General features: G+C 43.4%; 1 protein-coding gene across 1 annotated transcript in view; it reads right to left on the bottom strand.

Moving 5' to 3' along the window:
- The window catches only part of cdh23 (cadherin-related 23), a 701,272-nt gene that overhangs the window by 274,736 nt on the left and 410,468 nt on the right, over window positions 1–16,068 (bottom strand). Inside the window, exons 19-21 of the mRNA XM_078530938.1 lie at window positions 14,998–15,110; window positions 7,388–7,495; window positions 1,702–1,891 (exon numbers count right to left, since the gene is read on the bottom strand). Coding sequence (XP_078387064.1) covers window positions 1,702–1,891; window positions 7,388–7,495; window positions 14,998–15,110 — 411 coding nt within the window. The remainder of the gene's footprint in view (window positions 1–1,701; window positions 1,892–7,387; window positions 7,496–14,997; window positions 15,111–16,068) is intronic.

Genomic DNA, 16,068 nt, shown 5'->3' with positions numbered 1-16,068 from the left:
TTTTTTTACTGTTGCCTTTAACAGAGGTGTAACTGGGAGCCAGATTAATTAGGGGTTTTAGGAGTTACTATAGTAGTAATTTGTAGACCTATGTATGTGCTTAAAATCTTTTCTTTTGTTAATAAATGTTTAATTTAGCTTTGTAAAACATGTCTAAGTCTTGGTGGGCTTATTACTACTGAGTTCAAGGCACGCATCTCAAACCAAAATACAAATTGCAAAATCATTATGACCACGTGATCAAGTTTCCCTTGTGCATTTGACCCGCCTGACACACGTCATCTTCCACGTCATAACAGTAATGTTATATGAACACAAGTCTTTGTTTCGTTGTAAATAAATTCCACTAAGTCTTGGTCTAGCCATCGTCAGTGGGTCCCACATACAAAACATCTGGTATGCTGCACGCTAATGATTGAGAGAATTGCTTCCTGGACCCTGTGGAAATTTCCTGCAGAATTTTAACCAAACTAGTGTTTTACACTGCAAGGATCAAGGCCTATGTAGCGCATTTTCCCAACTGCTTATCCAGCTGCTGTGCAGACTTAGAGCAAAGAAGGGAAGAGATTACGAATTACAGCACATCAAGTTGCCCAGATAAGACGCTGGCCTATTAGTGGGTTGCCAATCACACAGTGCACACAACAGATAAGCTTGGAAGCAGTGCCAATAGGATGACTGACAAGCAAAAAGCCCAGTGTGAAAAGAGAAAAAAGGAACATGGTTTCCTTGATGCAGCAAGGAGTCACTTTTAAAGTGTACTGTCAGCCCAATTCTGGCACTCAACTATAGCAAGGGAAGGAAGGGAAACCACCTTGATCAGTTGTGGGGGTGTTGTGGCACTGCAAACATGTCCTTTTTGAATGCATTGAAAATGCCCCTAAACACAGTGGTCAGAATTTCTCTTTCCCACCTCCTCGGGCACAAATCCATGGGTTGGATTAGAATGGACCGTCAAGAGGGGAATTATACAAAGAGGAGCCATCGCTGATAATCAAACAAGGATGAACTGATATCCGTCATCAAACTGCATGAATAATAAAGGAGTGAACCTATATTTAAGTAATGTTTTTCATGTCGGCAGGATACCTCAAAAGGTTTTATTGTCAATGAAGTAAGTTTGCGGTGCAGTCACCATTATGTAAACAAACACAACGGCTAATTTAAGCACAAAGTCCCATCCTTTTAAATGCTTCAGGTTAGCTTCAGGTGATCCCACATTCTTATCTGAGGCGGTGTTCTGCAATCCCACAAGCTTACCTGAGCACCACCTTCAACATCTCAATTCCTGTACTCTCAAATTCTCTCTCTAGTCACTTTGGCAAGCCCCTTCCACCTTCAAAATCCATCTCCTTGACCATGGCTTTGGTCATCTGCTCTTAATCGCCTTCCTGGGCTTCTTTGCTACTTCCTGCAAACGAGTGCTGCGTTTTGAGAGAAGTACTACCTCGACGTCTATCATTGACGACTAAAGGCCGGAATCTCACCACAGCGTTCAATCAACTGCAACAAACCTTCCATACTTCACACTCAATTTCCATGTCATGTGAATGGGCTTCAGTAAGCCTGTTCCTGGTCTATGCACTAATTTTCTATTCATAAACAAAATGGACATGAAATCTTTTGAGTGAATGTGGAAGGTGATTACAGGACAGCGGGACATTACGTCTTAGTTGCTCAATGAGATCACCAATAACTCACGGTCTGTGACTGATACAACGATTTTCCTCATCATTTCAGCACCGCTGGAATCCGTATTCTCTCGGTCCAACACCGCACCAGATGTGCGGATCTTCCCCGTGGTCCTGTTGATTCGATAGAATGGGTTGGGAGGGTTGATGGTGTACACAACAGAACCATTCTCAGCCAGGTCTGGGTCAAAGGCAGACACCTGTAAAAGAGAGGCAATCGACGCTGTTATCTGGTCTTACTCAACAAGGGGAGGTATTTAAATAAGAGGTGGATAAATTAAGGTTAAATACATCCTGACTAGGAGCAAAGGGTTGCATCTATGACGAAGGGATTTATTGGGGCAGAGGTGCGGTGGGGGCAGTGAAAGCAAGATCAGCAAAAAGAGAAGCCTATGATAAATATAGTGAGCATGATGCAGAAGAAAACTAGGAGAATTATACAAAGTACAAAAAGGGAGGGAAAAATGAAATTGGAAAGGTTTAAAGATAAAAGATCAATAAAAGGTCACCAAGAAAGGGAAGATGATTGGCTTTTATAAGCACATTTAAAGAACAAAATGATCAGCGATGCTGGCCTTGAGATGAGATGTTAAGCTCAGGCCCTGACTGCTGCTTTATTTGGATGCTCAGAGGGAGTCCTCTTGTTGTCATAACTGTTACGATCCCAGCTGATGTTTATACTGGACAAGTCAGATCCCAGAGTGAAACTTAGTGTGATAGGTCCTAACTTTTATTTTGTTTTTAGAAACCGTGGAGGAAAGTTACTGAACAAATTCACAGGAGTCTGCTGACGAACTTTTAACACAAAGAATAAAACATTTATTAAACAAGAAAAATGAACTATATTACACCAGACAAAAAGGTTGGTAAGATCTCAATGCAAGCATATGAAAATGATTCAAATATTCACTGTCCCTTCACTCCAGCTATATCTTTACAGGCACATACAAATTCAGAAAGATAAAGCAATTGTCCATAACTATGTTACCTAATATTCAGGGTATGTAGCACACGTGCACCAATTGATGAGCTGTGGACAAACACACCATCCTACAAAGTAAATGACAGATGTGACCAAAGCAGGTTCTATGGGTTTCTCAACAACCCATCCAGACACTTGTCGCATTGAGAGCCAACCAGTCTCACTGAAGCTCTGTCTTTCGCACGAGGGTTTCCAAACTCCACACTGGAAGAATTTTCCTTAGAATTCTCTTCAAACGGTGCTCCCACTCGGACGGCTTCAACCAGGATCCACCCCCAGGGTTTCAATCTCGTCTTCCGGAATTCCTTTCCCCTAGATTTCCAAGCTTCACCTTCCAAGCACCACTTTCGGATCTTTGACCAGGCCAAGCAGAACGCCACTGCTCCAAACGGTGCCTTTTCCCTTATGGTTCGCAGCACGGAGTCACCGACCTTCGGCTGCCCTCTCGGGTCCTCAGGGCCTCTCTCGAGCCCACTTCGCTTCAAGTCTGTTCCTTGCAGCTCTCTCTCTCTAAGTTGGAGTCCTTTGCTCTGCTCTCCCTTTTCTCAACTTTCCTTAACAAGATCGGTTTCTGATCTCTGTCTTTGTCCTTTACCTGGGATCTTCTTCTGGGACCTGTTTCTGCCCCACTCCCTGGCTTGGGATCTTGCTCTTTGTTTGGGGCCTGCTCCCTGTCCCCCTCCCAGTGTCCTGCTCCCTGGGACACCCTCTCTGCCTTGGCGCTCCTCTTCAGGTCACCTGACCTCCAGCTTGGCACCATTTCACTTCTTTTTCTTCTGCACATGTGCGCAGGGCTGCTTCTCGGTCCGAAGGCGTGAAAGACGCCAACTGCGCATGTGGGGCCAGTCCCCGGCTGTCGCATGTGTGAAAGTCCAGAAGGTGGCCAGGAGCTGTGGTTCCTGGTCTCCACTCTCCCGATCTCCGACTTCTAGCTAAGGGTAAGTTCCTCAGGGTTCGCCACATAACCAATACCCACACAAAAAAAAAATGAACTGACTATTCAACTTCGTGTTTCTGGGATCTTGCTGTGCGCAGAATGGTTGCTGCATTTGTTTATATAGAAGATGCTTATTAGAGAGCGAGGGGATAAGGAAACATAATTCACTGCGACACCGCTAACCTCACCACTGAACAGCTTGTTTACAAATGGCATGAATAATAATAATGCAATATCAGTAACAAAAAAATTTTTAAGACTGACACGCTGTCAAACTCTGTAGCTACGAGATTCCACTTCTACAGAAGCATCATCAAGGAAATTAGCTGTCATAACTAGTTTTCACTCTGCTGTAATAGCCAACCTGCTCTGTAATGGTTTGTTTCACAAGGCGACTAAACCCTCAATTTAACTGTTCTGCCATGAAAATATGGAGATTCACAGCCTCCACTAACACTGATATGAGCATAACCAGAGATGTGTTATAATGTTTAATTCTTCAATTATCTTTTGCCTAGGCAACACAGACTTTATGGCTGTGTGTACATCACCACACCACAGTGACATGTAATCAATAATTCAGATGCAGGGATTTCTCACTGCAAGTCAAGCAGTGCATTTAAATCAAACCTACCTAACATTCACATGAATACACTGATAACATTTACAAAGCACTCATCTTGTAACATGTACTGAGTACACTGAATCCTAATAAACTACTGTGCAATAAATCTCGTCTATGCTTCTGCACAAGGGAAAGGGGAAAATTAACAATCCATCAGGAAGTATGTTTACACACAAGGATGTAACACTTTCATTAGTTAAAGCACCTTGTCACATTTCTCAGAAACAACCTCATTCTGCCTCACAAACCATGAATAAAGCAGAGCAAATCCTGCTTTATAAAGATATATGGCAACCATAAAGCCTACAGTAAGGTGGTGAACAGTAAGTTACTCTGTTTTAGAGGGATTTGATTGGGGAACTAATGTTGGTCAGGATATAGGCAGCTTTCTCTGCTTCTCCTTCTACAGGGCTAGGGGGCCTTTAACATCTAACTGAACAAGAGACTTCAGTTTGACAGCTCATCCAAAAGGATCACATCTTGAGAGAATGCAGCACAAATTCAGTTTTTCACTCGTGTGCTAGCTTAGATTGAGTGCTGGCAACTTGGGGAAGGGGTTCGAACCCACACCTTTCTGATTCAAGCCTGCCGAGATTTTAACGGGCTCCTGGGTTTCAGATGAGTAATTAATCTCTCTCTCGATTTCAGATGTCCCTTAACTCGCTTGATTATATTTTGTTTAATGGAGGCAATTATTTATAGGTAGGAAAGCAAGTTATGAAGAGGGCATAAGGGGGCTTACAAAACGATATAGATAGATTAGGCGAGTGGGCAAAGATCAGGCAAATGGAGTATAATGTGGGAGGATGTGAAATTGTCCATTTTGGCAGGAAGCATAAAAGAGAAGCATATTATCTAAATGCTGAGAGATTGCAGAGCTCTGAGATGCAGAGGGATCTGGGTGTCCTAGTGCATGAATCACAAAAGGCTAGTACATAGGTGCAGCAAGTAATTAGCAAAGCTAATAGAATATTATCGTTTAGAGGGGAGTTGAATGCAAGAGTAGAGAGGTTATGCTTCAGTTATACAGGGCACTGGTGAGGCCAGTGGTGTACATTATTGGTCTCCTTATTTAAGGATGGATTTAAATGAGTTGGAAGCAGTTCAGAGAAGGTTTACTAAACTAATACCTGGAATGAGTGGGTTGTCTTATGATGAAAGGTTGGACAGACTAGGTTTGTATCCACTGGAGTTTAGAAGAGTAACAGGTGACTTGATTGAAACATATAAGACCTTGAGTAGTCTTGACAGGGTGGATGTGGAGAGGATGTTTCCCCTCTTGTGGGAGAATCTAGAACTAGAGGTCACTGTTTAAAAATAAGGGTTCGCTCATTTAAGAAAGAGATGAGGAGAAATTTTTTTCTCAGAGGGCCATGAGTCTTCGGAACTCTCTTCCTCAAAAGGTGGTGGAGGCAGACTCTTTGAATATTTTTAAGGCAGAGGTAGATAGATTCTTGATAAGCAAGGGGGGTGAAAGGTTGTCGGGGGTAGGCAGGAATGTGGAGTTGAGGCTAAAATCAGATCAGCCAGGATTTATTGAATGGTGGAGTAGGTTCAAAGCGTCGACTGGTCTACTCCTGCTCCTAATTCCTAAGTTCGTATGGTCAAATCCCTCCATAGCCTCATCCCTGCCTAGGTCTGTAACCACCTCTAGCCATACAACCTTCTGCGACCTCCAATCTCCTCCAATTCTGGTCTCTCTCTGATCAATTTCAATCCATTTTCCATTGGCAATCTTGCCTTTAGGTGCCTGGGCCCTGCTGTTGGGAAATCCCTCCCTAAACCCCACTACCCCTCTCTCTCCTCTTCTAAAACACTCCTTAAAACCTACATCTTCCACCAAGCTTCTGCTCACCTGTCCGAGTATCTCTTTATGTGATTTGCTGTCAAATTCTGTTTGATAATGCTCTTGTGATGCACATTGGGGCATTTCAGATGCTATATAAATGCAAATTGTTGTTGAGTGGCCCTGAGTTCAGCAGATTCAGAGAACCTTTTAGGATGTCTGCAGCACTGAGAAATAGAGGTTTCATACAGTTCCTTGACTCTCACTCTGTATTTAGTACAACAATTACGGCTTTATCAGTGGAGGCGATGGTGGGTATGTAAAGTGCAACTGCCCTACGAGATAATGTTACTGTTGTAATCATGCTACAATGGAGCGAATGCTTTAGTTTGTAATTGAGAGCAGCTACCACCAACTGGGGAAAGATTAGGGAATTATTCCAAGTGTATAAAAACCAGTTTACACCGGGTGTAGGGGAGGAACAAGGGAGCCTGTGCCTGTGCTCTGTGGTCTTGTGAATAAACCTGGATTAAGGAAAAGACGGGCTCCAGATTCATCCTTTTCCTCAATGTGTGAACAGTGACTTTAACAGATAAGAGCGACATAGTGTGAGGGAAGCACATCCTCAGTGCCATCCCCAGTAAGAGTTGGGCAAGCCTGCAAGCTTTTTGAAAAGCCGATGGATTGAGTCTGAAGGGTTTTTCGGTTCATTCACTGTGACAGGTGAAATAAATACCAACCACAGGAAGCCAGCCTGCAATCGGTGCAGCGTAACATGTAATTTCCCATAACCCAAGGGAGTGTTGAACTCAATCCCATTTGGAACATTCTGCAGTGCCACCCTCAACCTTCCCTTTATCGATTTGCGTTTGATGTGTTCTAAGCTGAACAAGGCGGCTTCCTGGGCTTGTCCTTGTATCAGGGTTAGGAAAATTTCTAAGAGAATCCAGTCACGATGTCGCTAATACAAAGCGGCCAGGGAGAAATCTTCACCCTTCGTCACTGCATGTTCTTTAAAAGAAAAGGCCACGGCTGGACAAAAATTGGTTTGAGATTGGGCAGTTGAAGGCTGTGCACAGGTGCTGCAAAATAGCATCTCTGGGCGTTCTGCAGAATCTGACTCTGTCAGGGTTAGCCGTCTTTTAACATATTGAATGATACTTTCTGGGTCACTTCAGCCAGCCAGCCCCACCACTGAAATACTCAGTTCAGACAAACACAATTCCTGCCTTCAGCCAGGCAGCTGCGCTGGTGTTTTGGGGGCACATGTGAATCCAAGCGGAAGTGTATCTGTGATTTTACTGTTCAGTTCCCAGAGCAGATTCAAGACACTCACCTACTCAATGTGGCATTGGAAAATACTTACAGTGATCACATCTGTGTCAATGGGTGACATTTCCACCACATTGGCTAAGTATGGCTCATCCTTCCAAATGGGACGATTATCATTTATGTCAAGTAGGGTTATATTCACCTGAAACAGTTCACAAAATGTCTTAGGTTAGCAAAGTGCAGTTATGTGAAAGAGACAATCCCTTGGTTAGTTAACACCTGCTGGAAGTTACATTTAAATCACTCTTTCCTGAACTCTTGCTGTTCATCATTCTGGGACTCTTCAAACTTTACAGTTTTCCTTTGACATAAGCGGCCTCAATTGTCGCAAAGTGAAGTGTGAAAAATTCTTTACTCTCTCTTCCCAATTTTGTGTTTTAACCCTGCCTGCTCGGGTGTCCTTTCCCAGGACACTGTTGCTAAACTGCAAGGATGAGTAAGTGTCCTGTCTCCAGACCTTGGCCAACACTACCCTTCGACGCAGCCACTAAGCAAGTCTTCGGAGAGCAACACAGGCCAACTTACGCCCTGGCTTCCCCCTACGTCAATCTGGTACCTCATTAAACAGAGCTCCGCCAGGAATATCCCACGGGGATATTCAAACTTCACACGCTGTCTGGCAACACGGCAAACCTGATGATCGTAGGTGATGACCGATCTGTGTTCCTTTGGTTTTGGTGGAATGAAAGCTGGGACAAGGTGAAATCCACCATGCCGGGTCACTGCCTGGGCAGCAAAGTTGAAAATGACCATCTTGCCACAACCCCCTCAAATCCACCCCGTCCTGTTTATGGGGAAGACTTGACGTCCTGTCTGTCTATGGTGCTGCACATTAGTGCACTAATGCACTATTGGCTTGGGTTGTCAATCTTTGAGTGCTTAAGTCAATGGTTTCACTTGCAGTGAATCAGTGATGCCCGAGGCTAATTTCAGTCTTGCTCAAGTTTATGTTCAAGTGGATTATGTCTTACTAGCTCTTAAGGAACTGCAATGCCCAAGATCCAAAAATCAGTCACTGGTATGTATAAAATATATATTCCAATTGTGCAGGTTTAAGGAAATAAATTCACAGTGTTCCCAGAAACTCAAGGGAACCCTTTTGACCTGTAAGTACATCAAAATGACAGCCTCTGATGCATCATATTTGGACCGTAGAAGATGGTTCAGGCCCAATTACAAGGCTTCAGAAACCAAGTTTAACTAGGTATTCTGATATGGTATTTGGAGGAGGCGATGGTAGGGCGGTATTGTCACTGGACTAGTGTCCCAGAGACCCAGGTTAATGCTCCGGGGACCCGGGTTCAGATCCCACCATGGTAGATGGTGAAATTTGAATTCAATAAAAATCCAGAATTAAAAGTCTGATGATGACCATGAAACCATTGCCGATTGTCATAAAAACCCATCTGGTTCACTAATGTCCTTTAGGGAAGGAAATCTGCCATCCTTACCTGGTCTGACCTGCATGTGACTTCAGACCCACAACAATGTGATTGACTCTTTAATGCCCTCTGAACAAGGGGGATCAATGAGGGATGGGCAATAAATGCTGATGCCAGTGATGCCCACATCCCATTAAGTAGTGTTTCACTGTCAGAGGCGCTGTCCTTCAGACAATCACAGAATTGTTACGGTATTTAACCCATTGTGTCTACATAAATTCTCCGAAGGAGCATTATGACATTGTGCCATTCTCCTGCCTTTTCCCTGAACCCTTGCACATTGTCTCCATTTAAATAATCATCTAATGCCCTCTTGAGAGCCTCGATTGAACCTGCCTCCACCACACTTCCAGGCTGTGCATTCCAGACTCAAACCACTCGTTAAATGAAAAAGTTTTTTCTCACATCACATTTGCTTCTTTTGCCAATTACTATGAATTTGTGCCCTCTCGTTCTCGATCCTTTTACGAGCAGGAACAATTTCTCCCTATCTACTCTATCCAGCCCCCTCATGATTTTGAACACCTTTATCAAATCTCCTCTTAGGCTTCTCATCTCCAAGGAGAACAGTCCCAAGTTCTCCAATCTGTCTCCATAACTGAAGTTTCTCATCCCAGGAACCATTCTTATAAACCTCTTTTGCACTGTCTCCAACGTGTTCACATCCTTCCTAAAGTTGGTGCCCAGAACTGTGCACAATACTCCAGGGTTCATTATGGTTAAAGCAATATCCTCGGTGCTTGTTTTGATGGTTCAGGTGGATATTTAAAGTGCATCAAAATATTCAAGTAAGAGCAAAGGCAATTCTTGGTGCCCTGGGCCAATGTTTATTTCTCAACCAGCACCACTATAGAATATAATAAAAGCAAAATACTGCGGATGCTGGAAATCTGAAACAAAAACAAAAATTGCTGGAAAAACTCAGCAGGTCTGACAGCATCTGTGGAGAGAAAGACAGAGTTAACGTTTCGAGTCCAGGTGACTCTTCTTCAGAACTTGGAACTTTTCTACAGAATAATTGGTCATTAATCTCAATGTGGTTCATGGAGCCTCTCGTGGACAAAAGAACATCTGCCTATTGTGGTGGGTAACAACATTGTATTGAAGAGAAAAGAAAATAACTTAAATTTATATAGAATGTCCACAATGTCCCAAAATCCTTTACAACCAATGAAATATCATTGAATTACAGTCACTGTTGCAATGTTGGAAATTGGCAACAAATTTACTATTGGCCAAGACACCAGGGAGAAGTCTCTTGCTCTTCTTTAAAACGCTGCCATGGGATCTTACATATCCACCTGAGGGAGCGGGTGGGCTCCCGGTTTACCATCTCATTTGAAAAATCGCACCTCTGACAGTGCAGCACTCCCTCAGCACTGCACTAGGGAATCCAGCCCAGATTACATGCTCAGGAGTCTGGAGTGGGACTTGAACTCACGACTGTGGGATAAGGGCGTTCGACAGAGTAAGGGTTAATGTTGGACTGCAGAACAGTACCACCCACGGTATGAAACAGAGAATCACATGAGAGTAGACGGTCTATGGCGTGGAGTCTGGAAGGGGCTGGCATGGAGACAGCACCCACACGTGGCAGTGCCTTGGATGTGTACTTAGTTGTGGGTTACCAGTAACCGGTTTATGTTTAACCATACAAGCCTCCAGACCCCTCCATGAAACACCAAACAGCCTTGACAACAACGATCACATGACTCAGGGTGTGGGTGCTGCCCTCGGCTGACACCTTTTTTAAAAAAAAAGGGATTGTTGTGCGGTTCAGGTCTGTGGGTCTCTCTCTCTCTGTTTTATTTTCCTTTGAGTAAGTAGTCATCATATGCAGCCTGGTTCCTTTTGTTGTGGCCTAGTCAGAGCAGCACAAAATCATTCATTGTGGGCGCAGTGCTCCAAGATGCATCTGAGAGATGTAATAAGCTTCTACAAAATCCTCGCCTTTCTTCTCTTCAATTGTGTAAAGAGTAGTAACACCCGTCAGCGATACGCTTGCTGTTTCTGCTTTATTTCTTGTCCACAGCCTCCAGTTTTCCGGGAACACTCACCTATCTGTCTACACCTGCCCAACAGACAAAATGCCCTCAAAAAGACCTTGTGATCACTATCTCTTAAAAAGCCAAAATCCTTCTGTAGCCCTTGCAGCAAAGTAATGCCCAAGCTCTGACTGATCGTATCAACCCTGAAAATCTCTCATGCACAGCAACCCGTGACAGGAGAGAGAAACTGCAGGAGAGGTTCTACAATATAATGACAGAAGCCGATTGGATTGAGGTGGTTTATCGCTAACCTCACAATGGTTCCTGTGACAACAAAGTTTAGTCAATTTCAGTCCTGGTCTTTCGCCAGCTGTGAAGTGAGGAAGAATGAAGCACCTCACACATCAGTTAAAAGAAAACCATTTGCAAGCTTTGGATAAAACTCCAAAAGTGCACATATTAATTAAGAGTGGAAAGTTATTCAGCGAACTCCATTCCACAGGGGAAGGACCACAGCTCTGTACTGACAATTCCCTCATCAATGAGCGAGGCGAGGAATAAAAATTGGCAGGAGTTTTTTTTTAAAAAAAACAAAGCTGAACTTTGAGGGGAAAAGTGATGGAAAGGATTATTTGACAGCATGTTTTAAAATGCTGAGATGGATGGGTATCGTTTGCTCCAAGCTGAACACTTAATTTGGCCTGTGAGCGCAGAATTATAGACGCAAGGATAAAATGAATAAGCTTTGAGCAAGATTTGGAGGTTGGAAGCAGGATCATGCATGAGTGGTGATGGATCCTGGATAAAACAGTCAGTGTTATTCTGGTTTAAAATAAATATTCAATCCACACCTGATGTAAAATAAGCAATATAAAATAAAAGGGTACTATTCTAAAAGGGATGTTAGAGCAGAAAGACCTGGTGGTTTTATGTGCTCAAATCGTTGAAAATAGGAGGGCAGGTTGAGAAAGCAGTTAATCCTGAGCTTTACAAACAGAGGCATAGAGTACAAAAATAGGGGGGCTATGGTGAACCTTTATAAAACACTGGTTCAGCCTTAACAGGCGTATTCTATCCAATTCTGGGCACCATATTTTTGGAAAGATGGGGAGCCTTTTGGTCGAATGCACAAGATGAACAATTCCAGGAATAAGGGACGTCAGTTACATGGATTGATCGGAGAAGCAGGGGTTGTTCACCTTAGAGAAGGTCGAGAGGAGATTAATAAAGGTGTTCAAAATCATGAGGGGTCTGGACAGAGTGGATAGGGAGAAATTACAGGCTGCATATCCTTTATCCGAAATCCTCCAATCCGATTGCATTTCGGAGAATTTTGGTTTTCAGATACCGCATATAAACTTGTATTACAACAGTTTAAGCCTAGGGTAGCTATGGTCTAAATTAAATAGAATGACTAGAAAAGTAAGATGTATCACTGAATAATAAATACAGGGCACCTGTAATAAGTTTCTTTTTGACGTGTTCATCACAAAAATCGCAAGGTAAACCGTGCAGACAAACAACTGGACTTCCCAAGCTAAAGGTCAATGAGGTTCAAAAAAAGTGTGGTTTTTGGATGTGTTCAGTTTTCGCAGTTACAGATAAAGGATACTTGAGCTGTATTCTCATTGGTGGTAGGGTGGACAACCAGAGGACACCAATTTAAGATAGACGGCAAAAGAACCAATGGCAACTTGGGGAAAACCTTTTGAACACAGTGAGTGGTTAGAATCTGGAATTCACTGCCTGAGAGTGTGGAGGAGGAAAATTAGGTTGTGGCTTTCAAAAGGGAATTGGATAACAACCTGAAGATGTGTTATTGACAGGGCTGTACAGGGAAAGGGTGGGGGAGTGGCACGAACTAAACTGCTCTTACAGGGAGCTAGCAGGGCCATGGCGGGCTGAATGACCTCGTTCTGTGCTGTAACCATTCTGTGATAACAAAGAGATCGTAGGGTTAAGGACAGATAAGGCAAACCAGATTCCTTTTGCAACCTACCAACAGAAAATGTTTGAAACAAGCAGCAGGGCAGTCACCCGGAAGACTAATCCCACATTCCTTTTCAGGTGTTGACTGGACTACAACATTTCAGTGTTTTCCATTTCAGATTTCCAAAAATCTTGGGTTTCTTCTTACGCTGCCAATTGCTTGTTGCTGTGGAGCTCACTCCTGATCTTTGAAGCTCGAATGGGAGCCAGCCATTTTAAATTAGGCACTGCCTAGCTGAGGTGCCACATTATACAAAAGATATAGAGACACTGGAGGCAGTGCAGGACTTTACAAGGATGATATCAGAAATGCAGGGAAATATCTATCAGGAGTGGACGACCAGGCTGGGTCTGCTCTCTTGAAAAGAGAAGGCTTAGGGGGTGACCTAAGAGGGTCTTTAAAATGATGCAATGCTTTGACAGAGCAGACACAGGTGATGTTCCCCCTTGTCGGTGGAGCAAAACTAGGAGCCAGCAATATAAATTAGTCGTCAAGAAATCCAACAGGGAATTCAAGAGAAACTTCCTTACTCGAAGAGTGGTGAGAATGTGGAAGTTGCTGTCACAGGGAGTGGTTGAAATCACAGTATAGATGCATTTAAGGGGAGGCTAGAAAAGACCTCGAGAGAGAAGGAAATGGAGGATTGGGTTGATAACGAGGCGAGGAAAGCCAGGAGAAAGCTTGGGTCGAGCACAAATGCCAACAGGGACTGGTTGGCCCAGGGACTGTTTGTGTGCTGTTAATCCAATGTAATCCGATGAAACTCATTCTACAATTACTAGCCTTAGACAGTAAATACCATGAAATGGTTAAGCAGTTAATTAATTCACACAGATTCCCTTCCTGAACAATAAACCCCACAACACTGCTTTCCTCCTAGGGTATAAACGACCAAAGAATTTTCTTACAGTCAATTCCAAATTAATGCTCACTAAATCCACTCGGAGGCACTTGAGATTCAGAAGGTTTGGAGTGCGGCACTGAGGGAGTCCAGCATGGTTAACAGTGCAGCTTTTACGCTGAGATGTCAAACCAACTTGCCTGCTTGCTCAAGTGGACCATTTACAGAACAGCAAAAAGTTTTCCTGGTGGCCTGGCCAACAATCTGCCCTTAACCAAGGTAATCAACCAATTAACTCATTGTTTAATTGTTCACTGTTTTGCTCTGCTCCATAACTTATGAAGTTATTGGACTTCATAACAAAGGTAATCCACAGGTTGCAATGTGCTTGATGAGGATCCTTACATAAAACCCAGGTTCTCTTCGTTCAAAGTAACAGCAATATGAGCCCAAACTCATGATAAATCGTGAGGATTACTTGAGGAAGGTTGTAGTTGCATTGGAGGCGGTTCAGAGGAGGTTCGCTAGATTGATTCCAGAGATGCGGGGCTTGTCTTATGAGGAGAGATTGAGCAGTTTAGGCCTATACTCACTACAGTTTAGAAGGATGAGGGGAGATCTAATTGAGGTATATAAGATGCTAAAGGGGATAGACAAAGTAGACGTGAAGCGGATGTTTCCCCTTGTGGGACACTCTAGAATGAGAGGCCGTAGTTTTATGCCAAGGGGTGGTAGATTTAAATCAGAGATGAGGAGGAATTACTTTTCTCAAAAGGTCATGAATCTGTGGAACTCAGTACCTCAGAGTGCAGTGGATGCCGGGACGCTGATTAATTTACAGAGGAGATAGACAGATTTTTAATTGGTAATGGGTTGAAAGGTTATGGGGAGAGGGCGGGAAATTGGAGTTGAGGCCAAAATGAGATCAGCCATGATCGTATTGAATGGTGGGGCAGGCTCGAGGGGCTGAATTGCCTACTCCTGCTCCTTGTTCTTACGTTATGTTCTTATAAGCACTCGTCAGTGAATGAGGAACACCTCTGACAGTGATGTGCAGCACCACCAAGCTAGCTTTTCGACTGCCCGCAGATGTTAGCTGCTTTCTTTTTATTGTTGTGGTGCTGGCATATCCTAACGTGCGAGTCTATAAATGGAAGTTTATCGGCTTTGTTAAGGCTGCCCGCATGAAGATGCAAAGAAATGCATCTTCCTGACCATTAGCTTTAGTTTGGTTTGAGACCGCTGCCAGCTGTAGCAGATTCATGCGCCAGGACTGATGTTATACCGTGGCATTTAACTCACTAACAAAGCCGGTTGGTACTGGAGGAGTGCCACCCACTTCGTGACGTGTTTACTGCAGGTGGGGAGATATCGGTCACTCACAGTGGCTATCCCAGTTTTCTGATTGTTTGCGACTCCGCCATCCACAGCTCGGACAATCAGGATGTATTCAAATTTAGTTTCTCTGTCCAGCAGGGAAGTAGTCGTTATTTCCCCTACAAGAAAATGTACCAAATATCACAACAGTGCACCAAGAGTAAAACTATCAATACATTCATTTCAAGAGGGGCTAAAAACATTTCCTGAGAAAGGAGTTACAGAACCAGGATGGAGTTAAGATACAGCTCAGTCATGAGCTGACTGAATAGCAGAATAGGCTGCAAGGGGCTGAATGGCCTCCTCCTGTTCCTAGGTTTTGCAACAACAGGAGCATCACACCATGCAATGTGTCAATTTTCTGCAAAGGCGCGGCTTTATGTAATTCAATCTTTCCCTTTAAGGTCACAAATTGCTGTGAATAGGCACTGGCTTAGGCCAATTCGAGACAAGCTGTTGTTGGTGAAGGGAGCTGGAAAATTCAAAAGCTCTTGTCAATTCTCAGGTCCACGTCATAAGAAACTAGAATAAGTATTGCTGAATGAAGGTATGTTGCTGAACGAAGACATGTTGCTGAAGCTTTTTGTCTTGCACTCATCATGACAATTCGCAAGAATACCAAATGCAAAGGGAATAACAATTTATACTGCATGTGGAGAGAGTGCTAATTGGTTGGCAAGTGGACTCTGATTGGTAAGGGTGTTGCCATGGAGAATGCACCAGTTAACTGATGACTGACAGTGCATTCTCCATGGCAACACCCGTACCAATCAGAGTCCACTTGCCTACCAATCAGCGCTCTCTTCTCATGCAGTATAAATTGTTGTTCCCTTTATATTTTGTATTCTTGCGAGTGGTCCTGATGAGTGCAAGAAGAAAAGTTTCAACAACGTGTCTTTTTTCAGCAATACTCAAGTTCTGCTATTTGTAACTATTGTAACTATTTGTAAACTGCAATAATGCAGCTAGCTTTCTTTTTCTACCTTTGTTTCAAATATTTGACATTCTAAAGCATGATGGATGCACACTGGAATGAAGAAAGAAATTACATTGTTCGTCAGTGGGAAAAATTAATTG

Source organism: Cetorhinus maximus, chromosome 27 (assembly GCF_964194155.1).
Source record: "Cetorhinus maximus chromosome 27, sCetMax3.hap1.1, whole genome shotgun sequence".
NCBI classification, from domain to species: Eukaryota; Metazoa; Chordata; class Chondrichthyes; order Lamniformes; family Cetorhinidae; genus Cetorhinus; species Cetorhinus maximus.
The sequence above is the reverse complement of the archived record's forward strand: the minus strand, read 5'-3'. Positions and strand labels throughout refer to the sequence as shown.